The sequence below is a fragment of the Dysidea avara genome, chromosome 4, assembly GCF_963678975.1.
Source record: "Dysidea avara chromosome 4, odDysAvar1.4, whole genome shotgun sequence".
Taxonomy (NCBI): domain Eukaryota; kingdom Metazoa; phylum Porifera; class Demospongiae; order Dictyoceratida; family Dysideidae; genus Dysidea; species Dysidea avara.
This window is the reverse complement of record NC_089275.1, coordinates 29,780,742-29,800,265: the sequence shown is the minus strand read 5'-3', so window position 1 is coordinate 29,800,265 and position 19,524 is coordinate 29,780,742. Positions and strand designations below refer to the sequence as shown.

The following is a 19,524-nucleotide window of genomic DNA, read 5'->3' as shown; positions in this document are numbered from 1 at the left end:
CTCACCAGGGAACAATAGGGCAGTGGCCTTAAACAATGACAATATAGTCATCATGGCTACAATAAATTTGTTACAAAAAATCCAAGGGATACATACGGTGTGATGTGATGCAAAGGGGAATGATGTACAGCTTAGTTTTCTGTATATGCAGTCAGTAGAACAATGATGGTGTGACGAAATGCCAAGCGATAGCAACTTGCTTTAGTGTTCTGTCTGTAATAGTGTTAGCAAAAATGTTATATCAAATTTAATGCATCACCACCCTATTATTCTGACATCATTTTGAACATTACAGGTGCCTGATATCATTGAGCATAATGCTAGCTTGACTTAATTTTTATATTGTAAAAGCTGGCCAATGGCCTTACAAATGCTTGTTATGGAAAATGAATGACATATTCTAATAATATACAGCTGTAGTAACATTAAGGACACTGTTTATTATAAGCTGCTAACAGGAGCATGGGAAACAATACATACTTTTATTTTTGATTACAGTTTGCATGTTATTATTTTCTACTCATGAAGTACTAATAGCAAAATATGTACAGCGTTGAGCATATTATTGTGAGCATTAAAGGCAATATTGTTAGCACATAGTGCTAGAATAAAAAGCAGAATAGGCTGGTGCTTAGTAATATCACTTACACAAGTTGGTTTTGTTCATTACTTATCAGATGCACCATATCAGAGCACAATATTAGTTCTAAACAACTTAGACAGAACATCATCATGATCACTACAGAATTGTGCAAGTTTGCATGATGGCCTTTTCAATTTTAACTTGGATGCATTGTCTAATTTATTTTGTTAACTTTTTCTGATATCGTAGACTTTGTCCTTTTAAGTCGTGTGATAACTCTGTATGTCAACTTTGTATAATTATAGTCTACATATTTTAATGTCATTTTATGCAATGGACATCCAGACAGGGCATCACAGCAACAAAAAGATATGCGTGCTGTTCAGCGAAACTCTTCAGTTTAATGTGACACCTATTAAACTATTTGGTGAAGTTGAGGAATTAAAAATTATTTGAAAGCTAAACAATCAGGAATGGTTGAGTGTTGATGAAGCATGTCATACACCTGTATTTGGTGGTCAACAACATAATACGGTTATGTAGCTACTTCTAACTGGTAGAAATTGATGGTCAATACTCATGTAAAGCCTTTGACACTCATTATTTGACGATTATTTCAATGTGTGAGAGCTGATCTGTTTGTAAATTGCTTGGGTCTACTCCCGGGAAGGCCTACACCCCTGTTATTCTTCTTAGTGCATGATTCAGTGGTGTAGCAAAGGTAAGCATGTGCCCACCCAAAATATCCTTTGGACTGTGGTCTGTGGCACCTGCATGCTACTGCTGCAATGAGCAAGAGACAAGTAGTGTATACCATGGCAGTGCAATATTTACATTGTAAACCAGCAGCTGATATTCAGAAAAGTTTAATCATTACATCACGTGACCGGGGTAGTTTCAGTACTTTCTATTTAATGGACAACATCAAAAGTTTAGAGTGGGGAACACAAAGAAGGAGGGGATCCAGTCAAATTTTCCACACTTACTTAGCTAAGTCAGTGTTAATTTTCTAGGTTCATGCAGTAGCCTTAGACTAGTGATACAGTCAGCTGCAGCAACAGCAGTGTAGCGTATAATAATTATTAGATACTTTCTTTTGAAACAGTTTTTAAACAAAATTTATGTAGAGTCCAGAGCCTTCAGGGGTGGGTAGGCACACTCACCAATGCCACATGTTAAGTAGCTAAAGTCTTTGAGCAGGCTGTAGGACCAGGTGTCCTACAGACCTTCAGCACTTGTGCTGTAAAGCATTAATAAATAAAATTTTAAAAAAAATGTTTCACTCCATGTAATGGCTACAGTAGCTAACTAGCTAGCACAAATGCGAGTCCTGGCTACGCTACTGGCATGTTTCCATGCAGCACCTTTGTAGACTACCATAACTGCACAAGGACTCTAGCTAGTTTCTAACCACAGCATGCATATATCTTCAGCAGACTGCAGTTAGGATCCGCAACGTGAAATTTTGCCCTCCGAGAATCAACTACTAAACCACCCACAATTCTAGGCTAGGTACTACTTAGAAAATTCCAGATTGGCACTATTTTTCATTAATGTCTTGTTGTGCAAATCGGCAAATATGTTTACAAATTATGAGATTTTTTGCCATATCTTCAAGGAAATGTCTTTTCAAGCTATACAATGCGTACTCTCAACCTTTCTTAGTAACTGTACTCTAACCTAAAGTATAGTGTATTGTAATAATAATTTTTTTTGGCAGTGGATACTGAACCGAAAGTTGGTTCAATAAGTCGTACTGGTTATTGAACCGACAGTAAAACTTAGACAAAAAAGGATCACTAAATGAGAAAAAAAAAACACCATAAAACTCAGACGGGGCTCCAACCCTGGACTATTATAGGAGCTTTAGGCAAGTGTGTTAACCACTGTGCTACTGCTGCTAACCACTCACCTACCTATCTTCTATGTTACTCAAGTGGTAGTCTCAGTATATATAGTAAGAAAGAACATAACCTAAAGGTGAAGAAGAAACCAAAGCTGAACCCGACCCTAACCTAATGCTAATACTACTTTTCGTGGCCCCCAAAGTCGAATGCTCAGGGTAATAATAAAACCTTTCGGTTCAGTAACCACTTCCTTTCTTGTTTTATTTGCAGACACATCTTGCTGTAGTTTTAGCCATTTAATAACAGCGTGGACTAAATGGGCATTGCTGGACTATAAGGTAAATGAGGGTAATTCCGGACACTCTTTGATAAAGTAACTCTAACACTGCACTCACAACGAGTTAGCACAAACTCTAGGAATTGTTTTAAAGCCTATATTTTGGTGCATCTACAGTACAAATTAGTGCTGGGCGGTATTGAAAAATAGCAAACGGTATACCTTCCATAAAAAGTATCACGATATTACTAAATATCATGGTGTTAATGTAAAAGCCATTGGTATTAAAGTAACTGCCATTTACCTCAACAAAAGCACCAAATACCCATGGTAGCTCTGCAAACCTCAGGTACAAATTACCACAGACAAACTTGTTTACATAGTTTGGTTAGCTGACTACATCAGCACCTGCCTACAAACATTGTCACATGTCTGGTTATTTTCTAAATATGGGATGAAACAAGACCACAGGGAGGCCATAATGCCCAAACGGTATGACGGTATTAAAAAAAACAGGCAGTATCAAAACCGGTATGACTTAAATATCACAGATTACTAACAATACTGGTTTATCGCCCAGCTCTAGTACAAATTTCGTTTCGATACAATCAACTTCTGAGGAGTTATGAGCAGAAATTTAACAGCATGTAAAAATACAACATGCGGCTAATTCTGGACACTTCGAATAACAAACAAGTAGCGCCTACTACAGGCTATCAATCCTCTTTAAAAGTATAGAGACTAAAGTACCACTCATCTGGAGCTTATAAATCAAGTAGAAAGCTCATACCCTTTGGGAGGAAGCAGCAGTCCGTATTTTAAAAAGTTTATGTAATTCGCGAATATTTTCTATTTCAATTGAACAGCTGCTGAAAAATCGACTGCCACTCAACCTGTGTTGCATGGATTTTTATGATTTTTGCTATGCAATTACCCGAGGGTATGATCTTCTCATAAATCTTTGAAAAGTGAAAATATGAGTAGCGATTTCCAACCAACCAATTTTTCACACATATGTTTGCTACTTAAATTACACACCTTCAATAAATGTTTCACAAGCTGCTGTTCCAGTCAATGGTAGTCAATGCTTTGTACTTCGTAATGCACTTTACTGGATTAAAATTTATGTGGTATTTATTGAAATATGCCAAATCAAAATTTGAGAAATAAAAATCCCCATAGGGAGCCAATACAAATAATTGCGTACGTAATTCTAATTGGAAGAATACAGCACCGGTGATAGCCAAAGTTTCCTAGTATTTCCGCATGAATCTGTGGCTGATGAGGACGAAAAGTGTTCCTGGGCAAACCGTATATACTGATTTCGAATCTGCCATGTGATTTTTGATTGGAGGACGATTGAAGTTGGATAACGATGAAAATATGGCCTTTTAAAAGGGAAATCACCATCTAGCATTCAGCATTACAACCACCCGAGACTTCAAGGCACCCCTCTGCATTGATGCAAGTATAGTTTGAAGGTGAGCAGTTTGTTACCTTGTGCGGAATTGCAGTAATGTTCAAGGTTGAGCATAATCTTTTGAGACTGGCACATGATACCAGCCTTATGTGGCTTCATACTTGCCTTTTTTATATTCTAGTGTATTTTATGCTGTTTTGATCCATTTTATAGCAGCTTCAGTGATTGTAATTTCAGTCAGACTATTCATAATTTCTCTTTATAGTATAGTGATGTCACTGTGTTATATAATAATTATCATCCTTAGTACTTACAATGTGACACATAAAGCTGAACAGTGTTCAAACAAATCAATTTTTAAAACAATATTGGTCTTACATTTTGTTATCTGATTGTCATGCTTCCAAAGTATTTGTTAATTGTGACTTGTGATTCCAGTACTTACCATGTTATATAATATTACCGATTTTTCTAGTTAGCTATCCTTGAAAATGCATTGGGTACCTGTGTATACTTAGTAACACAATACACACAGTTTTATTTGTGAATCACTTGCTTTATTCATGTAATATTCTGAGTGGTCAGTTTACAAAGAAGTGGTCACTCTAAAGAGGTTTTACCTATCTCATATGCTGTTCTCCACAAAATAGATATGTGGTGAAAATTTCATGTTATTAATAGTTTCCTATCTAGATTTATGACACTTTGAATATTGTGCTTGGTGCCATGCAATATATATAAAAAGCATTGAAAATACTGTACACAAAGATCATCACACTGTAAACTTTTTTTGCTTATATCTTTTGATAGGAACCACCGATTGAGGTGTGGTTTGCACTAAAATGACCCTGAAAAATAACACAATATTTGTCATACCAATGAATGCATGGAATGTTAATTATTTAATTTAGTTGGAAATCTCTAATATGAGCTTGGGCTGCATGACATTTTCAATGTTTTTGAACAAAAATACGGCCCGTGATTACGCTACAAATTTGTGTCAAGCTTCACGATGGAATAATGCACTTGTCAATTCATGCCCCACCCCGGGCGTCCCCACACCACAGGTGGGGATTTGACATTGCTTCTTATCCCCACCCCTGGGGCAATTGACAGTTGTCCAATTCACTGACCAATTTTCGGTAGTTGCATTTCTAAACAATAAAATAGCACTTGCTATAATTTTACTAGCTACAGGGCAGGTTTATTACTAGTCGCATGCATGAAATATGTGCTTAGTCATCCTTGAGGTGTTGTCAAATCCCCCACTATGGGGGTGGGGATATAGTGGTGATTTGACAGCCGATTTTGCCCAGTAGTGGGGAATTTGACACCACGATTTGTCAAATCCCCTGTATTCCCCCACCCCACCCCGGGAGTGGGGGTGGGGAATGAAATTGACAAGTGCATAACGGATTCGCTTCAATTTTCGTCTGTAGATAGGCCATAAGACACTGCCAAATTATAGGTCCAGGGATTCTACCATTGTTGAGAACGATTTATTAAGTGTCCGGAACAAATCAAAAAAAAAGTGTCCGCTGTCCGGAATTACCCGCACTTACCTTATTTTCTTTTACCTATCGTAGCTACGTACGTACCGAGCTTGGTACGTACGTACTGCAGCTAGTCTCGAACCCATGCAGACCTTACGGTCTGGGTTCGAGACTAGTACTACAGCTAGGTACTACGTACGTAGTGCCCTACGTAGCTAACTAGCTGTACAGTATTAAACTATGTTCATAAACCATACAAATTCCTATTTTGATATCAACTAGCCTTTAAGCATGTCACTACATTGCTCATACGTAGCTACGTACAGTAGCTAACTATAAATAAACCCAGTACCTTCAGATCATCAGTTCAGTAGGATCAAGATAAGTCAGGACGTGTTCAAAGCTCCTGAAGAAATCGTTGAGTCCGCAAACGTGCTACAACTATTTTCAACCTCTCGGTATCAATTAGCTAATATCCAACTATTCATACTGTAGACTATCCTTCCCATTTATGTACTTTCATGGATTAATAATCTATGGTATTTACAAGTGGCTCAGTCACGTGACACCATCATAAATACAGCAGTGATTACAGGTATGTCAATAATCAGACTAACTATAATATTCATAAAACATAAAGCAAAGACTAGCTAGCTATATGCTTGACACCTTTTATTTCAGCAATAAAAATAGTAGCTAACATTAAACACCTCTTTGTAATCGCAGCAATAATTATAGCTAAGTAAGAGTTAGTAACCATAGTGTACTGTAGCTAATCTTTATATAGCTATTGACAGGTTCTGGCCACTGATACAGGATGTCAATGGACCACAGTGTACTACTACTCATGCACCACAATAATATCAACAACATGTACATTGTAAAGTTCATATAATCATTACTATAAATCTTAGTTGCTAAGAGATCATGGCCCATAGGTAACATCTGTGAAACTGTTACAGGTAGTAGCTTATTGGTTGTCATTTAATATGTTAGTGTCTCTCAAGTTGGTACAGATAGCACAAGTCATAGCTATTCCAAACTAATAGCAGTGCACTGAAAAGTTTAAAGATATAAAGCTGGCTGGTTTCTGAGGTGACTGTACTAACATAGACTAAAATCAAAGTTTAGTTGGATGATTAACAAACCAATAAAATGCATGTCAGGGTGATAATAGACATACTCAATGAAAAGTGTCATAATGGAAAATTTTAAAATGTGATTTTAAGAACACACTACTGGTTAAAGAATATCCAAAGGATATGTAGTTATGTATTACAACAAAGCTCATGTACATCTAGTAAATGGAAAGATTCAAGAAATGCAATTCACTTTTGCATATTGATGTTTATCAGTAGTGGATTGTTTGTGGTTACCCACTTCAGTATTTCATACATTGCTTATTCTAATTAAGGATGATTTCAATGCATCATTGCACTGGAGCATTCTTTAGTTTGACTTTGTTGTTTGTTGTCTGTTGTCACTAAGGGAAGTTACAATTAATTGTAAGAGGTGTGGGTAACTAAGACTGCAATCACATCATGCTGAAGATATCTGGACTTCAATCTTCCTGCCACACAGCTTAATGTAGCAATATATATTATTATGAACACTGTGATATGGTGTATTTTACACCAAATGCTGCATTTTCGTTGGAATAAAATTTAATTTGTGTGTTTAGTTAAAATAGAAGTATTAAATTTATACACATGCTTGAATCTTAAGGACAGTTATATGCCACTAAACTTGTTGCTATTCTTATGTCATTATTGATGTCTGCTATCAAAATTCACGTGGCCCAATACTATATGCATGCCAGCAGTTTTTCACACAAGTGCAGTGCAGGTGATTAACCCACAAGGCGCATATACATAATACAAGTTATGCACCTATCAAATTAGTCCCCACTCCCTCCTCCAGGGGATTAGTAGGAGATGTAGTGAACTTCTTTTGTAGGATGTGTAATTGAAACTAATAAAGGTATGGCTACAACTGCACATGAGCATATTTATGATTGTTGTAGTCTACTGTATTGAAATAATTCCCCTACATCACAATATGACAGAAAATTAGTTTTTAAAGTGGTCAGATTCTTTACTACTTTCCTTTGATTCTGAGGAGGGGGTAGGAGATTAATAATTTAGGTGCATTATACCATGGGAACTAATGCTATACCTGATATTTACTCAATCATGCCCATAGTATCGTGGTACTGTACGTATACCACTTTGACACCTCAAATTATAGGAAACCACAGGGTTATATTATTTTATTATTGTCCTGACCACAGAGGTGTTAAATTTCAGTGTTTTTCATTGTGGAAGGAATATAATAGACTGTATGTATGACATTGTAGCACTTAATGTAGGATATTGTCTGCTACTAATTTATAGCTCCCTCCAGATTGATGGAGAATATAAACTTTGGATATACAGAAATTACATCATCTCCTTGCTATGTTTAACCGCTGAGTAGATGCAATTCCCAACTTCACAATTACACAGCTAGATAAACTGCCACTCGGTATCTTAAGAAATATTTAAATCCACCATGTATTGCAATTCAAGTTTTACTGTATTATCCCAGAATTTGCTGTCCCAGCATTTCACATATTTCCAGAGAAGCCCAGTTAAATTTTATCCTGTGTTGGTGTTTCTGCTGATTCTCGACTTCAAGAGCTAGGACTACAGTTGCAGCTAGGAAGTATTCCTTTGTAAATACAGAATGTTGATTACTCCCTACTAATAACTGCTCGTGAGCATTTAGAGACACTAGCAGTCCAATCCAAGTACTGTAACAGTGACTCTGTTAAATTATAGAATTCATGTAAGACCTGGAACAGGCTGATGGAAGGATTCCACCCTAGTTTTTTCTCCTGTGAGCTGCTTCTGACACATTACCAACTGAAGTTAACTAAAGACGATGGTACATTCAGTCTAATGTGCAGTGTACCTTATGTGACTCTTCCAGGCCTACCACTGCCCACATCTTAGGTGGTTTTCCTGTTGCATTAACTCAACAGCACTACACATACCGACATGACCAGGTTCTCCATCTTCTTGCCTCTAGATGTTTGTCAGTTATTCATGTATCCATGTGTATGCTTACCTACCAGGATTGTGAGTTAGTGAAGGTCCTCAAGCAACTGTACCATCCAACCTGTTGATCACTTCTTACAGACCAGATATTATTGTTTAAAATTCTGAAGCATCCACTGTAGCTTTACTGGAACTGACTTGTCCCCTGGACTCTGAACATCATATTGAAGCAGCTAAATCTAGGAAACAAATTAATGCAACAGGATACTTACAGATACTTGCATAATTTGATTGTTTGAGGATTGATAAACAGTTGAAATTAGTGTGCTAGGACACTATCAGCCCAGCTGTATTCAGCATTTCAAGAGTTTTGTTGACTTCATCACCACCAAGTCTTTTGTTCGACAGACATTAATTTTGATGATGCAGCTAAGACATGCATATCCTGTTCACAGAAAATTTTCTTGGCCAGGAATTGCAGGGAGTAGACAGCATAGTTTATGTCATAATGTAACAAATTTTCTATTTTGTATGTAATTATTATGGTTTCTTTTGTATATTTAACCTTACCGTTCCCACACAAATCTGTTTAAAGTGTCTGGTTGTGGTCACATGAGACCAAGATCTTATCAATATTATTGTAATGTATTTACATGCTTCCTCATTACTGATGGTTCTCTATCAAACATGTGAAACAAACGCAATTGAAATACTTTAATAGAACTGTCACTGAGAAGTAAAAATGTGCATAAAAATGTCTGAAAATTTTCTCCAGGGGAGCCAAACCCACCAATCTGCCACTGCTGAATTGCTCATTTCTACTTTATGAATTTAAGTTCTAGTTTAGTACACTAGAATGGTAAAGTTTTATGATCTTGTTAATCTATCAGTGGACATTCTATGTGCGCTTGTATTAGAAGTGCTTAGAAAAAAGTTACAAATCATTTCTTCCTGGGATATACTAAATTATACATATGATATCCAGGCATGATAAATTTCATGTTTCAAATTTCAGCAGTATTGATCAATGATATTTCATTCAGTAACGGTAAGAGACCCCTCACATACAGTAATGTGTCATGCAGCCAAGCACAGCTGGTGTTGGCGCACAACAAACTCATTTTATGGAACCAAGAAAATGCCATTTTCACATATCTATAGTTCAATAGTGCCCTGAGTGGTAACTAACCATTATTGCAGTGGAAACTTCCTCAGGATAGGGCACTTTTCATTTCAAATGTGAGTTGCATCCACAAGATTCTTCCAAGCAACTTGTACAAAAAGTGACAACATTTTCATCAAGTGATGAGTAAATTCAGTGGTGGCTTCAATTCTATGATATGGAGGTTAACGTAGAAATTGTCAGAAATTTCACCATTATAGAAATTTAGTTGAAATATGAAATTTGGATAAAAATATGGAAATTGATTGCCAAATTTCAAATACCATGGATAATTTTCATAGTGATTGATCCCCAACTGCGTGTCTTGATATCGAATATATTTGTACTTCGTACTACTCTAGTACAGCACCACCCATCACTGAGATACATAACTTCAAAGTTTGTCTTATTTTCTCAGTTTGTATTTTTCTTCTAATTATGCTTCTTTTTCAATCAAGTCACCATGTAGGGAGTCAATTCAGTTACAAACAGTCACCTTATAGAGCATTCAGCCTTGTACTTTAGTAACGGTGTGTGTTAGAATTGTAGCTTTTGTATTTGTACTTGTTTGTGGTTATGCGTGTTTTGTGCGTGTATTTAGCCAGTTACTCTGGTAGGGAAAAATGTATTTTGCTGCATACCAAGAAGATAAATAATAAATCCTTGTAAAATCACCCTGTAGACAGTTAAGCTTATAGCTATATGTACATAACATCCTGTACAAAGATTCAATTGTGTAACAAGCCACCCAAATAGCTACATGGCAATCACTTTGTTCAGTTCCTATAATACATAGATTCACACAAATAGCAGTCTTTGACGATTCCCATAGTAAAGAAAAAAAAAGCAAATTAAAAGGAAGCCTCAGCTTTGGGGCTTGCAATAGAAAGCAATATTTATACCAAAACAGCATAGCTGTGTAAAGAGACCTCCCAAAAGGCCAGAGTGAAAAAGTTAGTAAGTCAAATATGGCAGCCAAGAATGGCTGCAATGATGCTAATACCAATCATTTTATGATTAGTTATTAAACGATTGGTATAGGCAACCTCCCTTGTTTCCAGGCATCTGCCTACTATGCCAGCATAAGGTTAAAATAGTGGTTAAATTGAATTAGGGAATACTGTAATTCTCTTTATTTTCGTGACAAAAATTTTCGTGTAAAAATGTTTTTGTATGATTTACATGAATGACTGCTCTATAAGAGTAGTTTGACCTTATGTAAAAAATTTTTGTGTAAGAAATTTTTGTACAAGTTTTGCATACATGTACTAAAATTATTTTACAATGAAAAAAAAGCAAATTATGGTACTACAGGATAATCAGATGAGTTGTAGGAGTACTGCTTGTAAAGGGATATGTAAATATTTTTTAGCTTTTGCTTAAATTATGCTACTTGATTTGCTTTTTGAAACTTAGTAACAATGGGTTAATCTTGAACCACAGTTGTAGTTCATAATAGACATCACCCATGTTTTATTAAACTCATAATGTAATGCTCATTGGCAAGCATCCTCAATCTCAAAGAATAATTAGAAGTTAATTTGCATGATTAAGTAGTGAGTGTAAAGTCAATTATAAATTATTATGACACTACTATCTAGTTTTAGCAACTTCATAACTTACCGTATATTTGGTCATTAAATATTTTGGATGAATTGAGGTTATGAATTAAGTTTTGTTCATGGAAATACTGTAGTTATTGCTTACAGTATAGATTGTGTACTGTGAAAGTATGAAGAAACCATAATAGACTACATTATAATAATTATTGTTATTATTGTTCATGTACTGGTTATGGTAGATCACAGTGTCATTGCAATGTAATAGTGTGAATTAATGAAGTAACTAGATATAGTACGAGTATGTTACAGAGACATGCAAGTCATTCACTCCATACACATTAACAATGTTGACCAAAGTCCTTAGCTAATATGGCATGAATGCAATGCATTCTGATTGTACAATATTGTAAGATTAGAAATCAACCACAAATTTGCAAACCACAAGAAATTAAAATGCAAAATTTTACAATAATTTTATTGCGATGTGATTGGGTTAACAATAAACTTTGTCACGAATGTTTAAGAGCCTAAAATACATAATGTACTATGCACTATGCATACATATCTAAAACAAAATGCTACAAAAATATAAGTTATACAAAAAGATAAGAAATATGCCTAGACAAACTACATAGCTAATTAGAGTACAAACCTTCCTTACAGTTTTGATTTGTGAGTTAGAAGTTTGTATCTTCTACAGCATCTTCATTGGCTTGCTTAAACACAGCCTCTCTCTGGTGCTTTAAATATTGTGATGGTGATATTGAGGGAGACACAGAACGCATAAGATGGTGATGGTGAGGAGATGTATACTGTATTTTATCCGTGTCATCAAAGTCATAATCATCAATAATACCAGGAGTGTTGACTATATAGGGTAATATCATGAAAATATGTTTTAGCAATTTGTTACCAACTCACAGATGGTGCTTGGTGGTTGACGTTCTGGACTGAGAACAGATGCTGGAGTTGTATAATCATTGCAGATAACACTGTTGTAATGTGTCAGAACCTTTGCTCTAGTTTTCTCATCCATGTTTCTAAGTACTATGTGTACACAGATAAATGTTAGCTATAGCTACACCACTGAAAGATTATAGAAGTTTTTAAAGTATGAATATGGAGGATTTGGTTTGAATTAAACATGCACACTGTAACAAGTAGTAGGAATTTTAAGTAATGAAATAAGAGCTAATGACACCACATCAGTTGTTCAATTCAGCATGTAACAACATACCTGCTGCTTACTTTAAGTATTGCAACAATGAAGATTATTCGAGACAACAGGCTTTCAACTCTCACTTACAATCCATGGTACGAGAAAACCGCACTCTTTTGTGCCAATCTCAGATAGCAGAGTAGAAATAAAATTTTACTCATAACATGATGTTTTCAGGAAAGAGAAAGTTGCTCTAGCAAAGAATGAAGCTTCACCAGAATCGATTGCTGGATTTGTCACTTGTTGACATGAAGAGAATTGGTGCTTAGCTTGTGTGCTTGAAGTTTGGGAGGTTGCCCACACCTGCTGATATACCAGCAGACATTTAATCCCTACTTCAGCCTATACGAATGAGGGATTAATTGTCCACTAGTATGTCTGCAAGTATAGGTGACATTGCCATAGTGTGATTTGTGAGTTTATTACAGGGTTCTGAATGACAATAGTTGATGATTAAAAACTAGTATTGTTTCACTGTGAGCTTGCATTGTTTAGAAATATGTTTTCGAGACTAGTTTTAGTTTTAACTATTTGTGCGGACAAAATCGCTTGAGATATATTGATTTGTGCTTTGGTAGCTGAAAGGGCATGCATGCATGATTTGTAGAGGTATCATACTCCCAGGAACTATCTGCACGTGTATTCCAATATGTTGGTGTAATAACATTGTGAAATGTGCACACCTGGAGATCAAAACTGTACTGCTATAGCCAGTATATGGAAGGATAATAGTGCATGTAATTGTATGGCTATCAATATGCCAAAGGTTTCTTCTTAAGTAAATCCGAAGAATTTTTGTGGAAAAAGTAGGGCCGTAGCTTTAGCCATTTATCCGCTATGTTTGACTGAACACAGGCAGGCAGGCAGTAGAAAATTCTGTTTAATGTTTTTTTTATAATTCTGTAGGAACTGGACAAAACATTTCGAGTCGATCTGAAGGCACTTATGGGCTAGATTTTACCCAATCAATACTGTCATGTCATCATGAGTGAAAACTGAAGCAGGTTTTTGGGTGACATTTTATCATGAGCCACGCCCACCCCTACTATACAGTACGATATATGATAATGCTGATTCAAAATTTATATATATACACGGTTGATTTATTTCTTGTTGAGCAAAGGATAGTACTAATTAAGCAACTGTTTTTTAGAAGTACAAAAGTCTTTGAATTGTTTAACACTGTCTGTTTTACAGGCTAAAATCTTTGTTGTAGCTTACTGTATATTTTTGGGATAAATTCTTTAAAAATTTTTAATGGGTTAGCAAACAATGACATACTTTTGTACACGGTAATCTTCTTAGGCATGTGGACCTAGCACTGCTATTTAATGGTACTCAGTACTACAATGCTATCTATCAATGGCACATATTAAATATTTTAGTGAAGTACTAGCTGGAAAAACTAAGAGATAGGGGAAACAAATACAGTGTGTTTTTGTTTGGGAACACGTACATGTAGTAATAAAAAATAGTAAGACAGCAAAGTAGGCATTTAATTATGCAAATAAGTAATCCAAAAGCTGCTAGCTACTAGCAAAAGGACACTGTGTACAACACAGTGGCAAACAGAAAGTTGCCATTAGACCTCAAACATCACTGTCTATTTCAATACAACCGACACATAAAAGGATAACAATAATCCAAAATCCATTACACACATGTATACACAGTTACATATTCAACATAATGCAGTCTGCAACATATGTACATACCCAGTGTTTCTTTTCCACTTTTAAATGTAGTTCCTTTAGTCTACATAAAGGTTCATTATTTAGTACAGACTAAAATAAATCCTGTAGTTACTATATACACAGTTGTAATGTAACAAGAACAAGAAGGGTTTGCTGATATGTAACTGCATATCTAACAACCAGAGGACCTGAGGATTGCAAACATTTGAGTGCCCTTTATTACATCTAATATGTTGTAATATATATATATATAGACTGACTCTAAATGCATACACTTTGTGATGTAATTGTTATGATGTAATCTTATACCACATTTCCTGTAATGTACTGTAATACAACACTTCCTGTAATGCAGTATATAAGGGCGTACAATTGTTTTGTACATTGCTTTTGCTATTATAATTGTAATAAGAGTGCCACACTGTGTGTGTGAATACGTGATAGTTACAATGGTAGCAGAGGATGGCAACGACGACAGCATCCGCGATTAGTTTTCCTAAGCCGTTTGCTGAAGGAAACCCAGTTGAATGGTTCCAGAAATATGATATTTGTTGCACTGCCAATGGTTGGGAGAACGAGGCCAAAGCTAAACGACTGCCAACAGTTTTAGAGGGGGAAGCACTAGCAGTGTGGCTAGAGCTAAGCGAGGCTGAACAGAAAAGCTATAAAGATGCAAAAGCCAAGATAATAGAGCAAATGGGGCCAATGCAATTTACATCAATGGACAATTTTCATTACCGCCGCCTGCTCCCAGGAGAATCTCTCTCCGTGTTTGTGCATGAACTGAAACGTCTACTGGATCACGCAATGCCCAAAGCAGATGCTACCACGCGAAAGACACTGTTGACACACCAATTCTTAACGGGCATCCCGTTGGAAGTCAGCAAACAGTTACGTGCCGCTGGAGACATTGATGACCTAGACAAGCTTATTCAAAGAGCTAAGTTACTAATGGCATTAGATTGTGGTGAGAAAACCGCAGCAGTGGGACTGAAGCAACAGACTGACGCTGTTGAAGCCTTGCAACTGAAGATGACCGCCCTTACTGAACAGGTGGCTGCACTGATGACACAACGCAGGAATCCTCGTCCGCCAGCTAGTCTCCTCTGCTTCCGGTGTAATCAACCTGGACACGTGCAAAGAAATTGCCCCAATAGATTACGACGATGTTATACGTGCGGAAGACCAGGATATATTGCCAGTGAGTGCCGCTCGGGAAACGGAAACGGGGCGTCCCGGTCGGGCTTCGGGCGCCCCTGAGAACTGTAAGCCCTTTGTGTGAACTTAACTATGATAATAGATATTTTAATAGTGACGTATCTGTATTAAGTAGTAGTAGTAGTAGTAGTACTAAGTGTGGTTTATCAAATGTAGTAGTAGCAGCAGTACGGTCACAGGGTGCTGTAATAAAGGGGGTGCTTGGTAATATGTGTGTTGATGTAATGATGGACTCAGGGTCATCTATTTCATTAATCATGGAAAGTTTTGCTAAAAACTATAACCACCAGCCTCCTACAGACCTTAACTTAATATCAGCAGCGGGAGAACCCATACCAGTTATAGGACAAGTTGTGGCACCTATTCATGTTGGTAATTTGCTAGTTGATCACAATTTTATTGTTGTTCACTCCTTAATTACACCTGTGATATTGGGCTTAGACTTTTTACATAAACATCGAATAGTTCTTGACTTTACAACAATACCAGTAACAATACACAATTCATCACAGCAGACTGACTTACCTGAGGAATTCATGCCAATTTTGAACTCCGCAAGAAACACTTTGAAGAAAGTTTGTGCTGTGACATCAATTAATGAGCCTGACGAAGATGTTGTTGATTCCTGTGCAATTCCCCTGTTTCATGCAGTAGATGCATATGAAATTCCCAACTGCCAAGATCCAGACTTCATGAAGGTCCTCGAAAAACATAGACAGTTGTTCCGGAACATGCCTGGCAAGACAAATGTGGCTGAACATTTTATTCCAACTGAAGGCAACCCTGTAAAGATCCCTCCACGTAGACTCCCAGCCAATTATCGAGCTGAAGTTGACCATCAGATATCGTCCATGCTACAGCAGGGTATTATACAAGTCAGTTATAGTCCATGGATGGCACCTGCTGTATTCGTGCGTAAGAAGTCTGGTGAAATCTGACTGTGTGTTGACTATAGAGAACTCAACAAGAAGACACTTAAAGATGCCTACCCCCTGCCTCGCCCAGATGAAGTCCAAGATCGTTTGATGTGGTCCACCATATTTTCAACCTTTGACCTCAAGAGTGGATACTGGCAGTTGCCTGTACATCCAGATGACCAACCCAAAACAGCCTTTTGTCCTGGTGCTGGCTTTGGATTATTTGAATTCTGCAGAATGCCATTTGGTCTTTGTGGTGCTCCCGCTTCATTCCAGAGACTTATGAATACAGTTTGTGCAGACCTTCCATTTGTCACCACATACCTGGATGATTTACTTGTTCACTCAGCTAGTAAGCAAGAACATGCACAACACCTGGACATTCTCTTCCACAAGATGTCCGCAGCTGGACTAACATTCCGGGGATCCAAATGTCATGTAGGTCTTTCACAAGTGTCATACCTTGGCCATGTGTTCTCATCAGAGGGAATGCAACCAGACATGCAGAAAGTTATTGCTATCAGAGATTGGGGTACACCAACTGAACCATCAGCTCTTCGAAGTTTCCTGGGACTTGCATCTTATTATAGACGCTATATTCCATGTTTTGCAGACATTGCAGCTCCCCTCTACCACCTAACCAATAAGGTGTACCATTTGAATGGAATCCTTCTTGGCAGTTGGCATTTAACAATCTCAAAGTTGCCCTCACTCAAGCACCAATTTTGAAATACCCTGACTTCACACCTTCCGCTAAACAATTTCACCTCTATACAGATGCTAGTGCTACTGGGATTGGTGCTGTGTTAGAACAATCAGGCCATGTTATTGCATATATGAGTAGAACACTCACCAAGTCAGAACAGAACTATAGTGTAATCCAGAGGGAATGCTTAGCTCTTGTTTATGCCTTAAAGCAGTTTAGGCACTACCTTCTAGGGCGGCCATTTCAGATTTTAACTGACCACGCCCCACTACAGTGGCTCTCTGCTCAGAAAATGGAGGGCCTACTAGCATGATGGGCACTTGCCATTCAAGAGTACGAATTCACTATCCATTATCGTAGGGGACATGAGAATGGTAATGCAGATGTATTATCCAGAAAGGTTTACCCAGATACACAGTTGATTGCTGCTACCTCACAGATTCCTGTACTTACAGAGAGTCTTCATGAACAACAGCTTACTGACCCAGTCATACAAGAACTTCATTCAGCCCTCGCACAAACATCTAGCGATCATGTCTTACCACAGGGCCCCAAGTGGCGCCAATCCCCTCTGTCACGCTACAAACAGTTATGGTCACAACTTTGCATTACTGATGGAATTGTTTGCCGTCATTATGCACCAAACCCACAATTACCTGTTATCACAGTTCCACTCATCCCTGCTTCCCAGTGTTTAAACCTGATAAAACAGCACCACGATGCCCGGTCAGCTGGGCATTTGGGATATGATAAAACCGTTTCAAAAGTACGCCAAGTGGGCTATCGGGTTGGAATGCTGCAAGATATTGATGAATATTGTAGAGAGTGTATTATTTGTCAGCGTACCAAGCCTACAGCACCAGTCAAAGCCCCATTAACTAACGTGCCCATTGGAAAACCATGGCAAATGGTTGCAGTTGATATCTTAGAAGTCCAGACATCAAAGCACAATAACCGTTACCTTTTAGTAATACAAGATTATATGACCAAGTGGGCTGATGCTATTCCCATTCCAAACCAAACTGCACGTCGTATAACTGAAGAGTTAATAAAAGTATTCAGTCGTTATGGGATTCCTGATATTTTACACTCAGATCAAGGTAGAAACTTTGAGAGTACTATCTTGTCACAGACATTAGAAGCTTTTGGAATAAGTAAATCCCGAACTACTGCTTATCACCCAGCTGGTGATGGGCTAGTGGAATGTTTTAATCGATCTCTGCTCCAACTACTTCGTGCTTATGTCCAGCGTTACAATGATTGGGAGCAATATCTTCCACTGGTATTGTATACCTATAGAACAGCTGTTCATTCATCCACAGGTGTGTCACCTTTTGAATTGGTGTATGGATGCTGTGCACACAAGCCACCTCTTCCCACAAGAGCAGCACATGATGTGATTACCTACCAAGACCAACTTCTGCAAAATTGGCACAACTGTATGACTTTGTTGAACTGAGCAATGTTAAGAGCTAGTGGCCAACAGAAACACCATTTTGACCATGTCACCCAATCAAGAACATTTATAGTTGGTGACTTAGTGTGGCTATCTATCCCTACTGCAGGCAAGCTAGATCCTAAGTGGGAAGGAGGGTGGGTAATACAATCAGCCCAGAGCCCAATCACGTACACAATAAGTGACGGAAGAAGAACTGAAACTGTTCACATTAACCGACTAAGACCTAGAGTACAACCAATTAATGATAACAGTGCCACTGACAGCAGTAGACATGAACAACCATTACAGCAAACCTGGGAGCCACCAGCAGTCGAACACATTATTGTTCAGGACAGTTATCAGCCACGATACCCATCTCGTGTAAGATAACCACCAGAATTTTATCGACCTTAGCTTAGGGACGAGCTTGTTCTAGGAGGAGCGAATGTAATATATAGACTGCCTCTAAATGCATACACTTTGTGATGTAATTGTTATGATGTAATCTTATACCACATTTCCTGTAATGTACTGTAATACAACACTTCCTGTAATACAGTATCTAATCCAAAACAGCCAAGCTGTAAAAAAAGTGTGCGGCCCTCAGAAAGGCTATGGTGAAAAAAGATGTGAAATCCAAGGTGGCGGCCAAGAAATGGCTGTGATGGTAGGTTAATGGTAAAAATTTTAATAATGACAATTCAGGTAAATTTTGTAAAGCGGCACAAAAATTCACCTGAATTGTCGTTATTAAAATTTTTACCATTAACCTACCATCACAGCCATTTCTTGGCCGCCACCTTGGATTTCACATCTTTTTTCACCATAGCCTTTCTGAGGGCCGCACACTTTTTTTACAGCTTGGCTGTTTTGGATTAGATTTCATTTCTTTTTGTATTTGTATACCCCAAAGCCGGCCTATGGCCAGCTTTGGGACTTTTTTAACCTAT

General features: G+C 37.5%; 2 protein-coding genes across 2 annotated transcripts in view; both read right to left on the bottom strand.

Moving 5' to 3' along the window:
* Positions 1-6,128, bottom strand: part of LOC136254620 (uncharacterized) — a 91,806-nt gene extending 85,678 nt beyond the window's left edge. The window contains exon 1 of the mRNA XM_066047364.1: positions 5,973-6,128. The gene's annotated coding sequence lies outside the window, so the exon portion shown is untranslated. The remainder of the gene's footprint in view (positions 1-5,972) is intronic.
* Positions 6,129-11,783: 5,655 nt separating this feature from the next.
* Positions 11,784-19,524, bottom strand: part of LOC136254618 (uncharacterized) — a 248,088-nt gene continuing 240,347 nt past the window's right edge. Inside the window, exons 61-63 of the mRNA XM_066047362.1 lie at positions 14,317-14,356; positions 12,304-12,429; positions 11,784-12,250 (exon numbers count right to left, since the gene is read on the bottom strand). Of these exons, the coding sequence (XP_065903434.1) occupies positions 12,060-12,250; positions 12,304-12,429; positions 14,317-14,356 (357 nt within the window). The 3' untranslated portion in view covers positions 11,784-12,059. The remainder of the gene's footprint in view (positions 12,251-12,303; positions 12,430-14,316; positions 14,357-19,524) is intronic.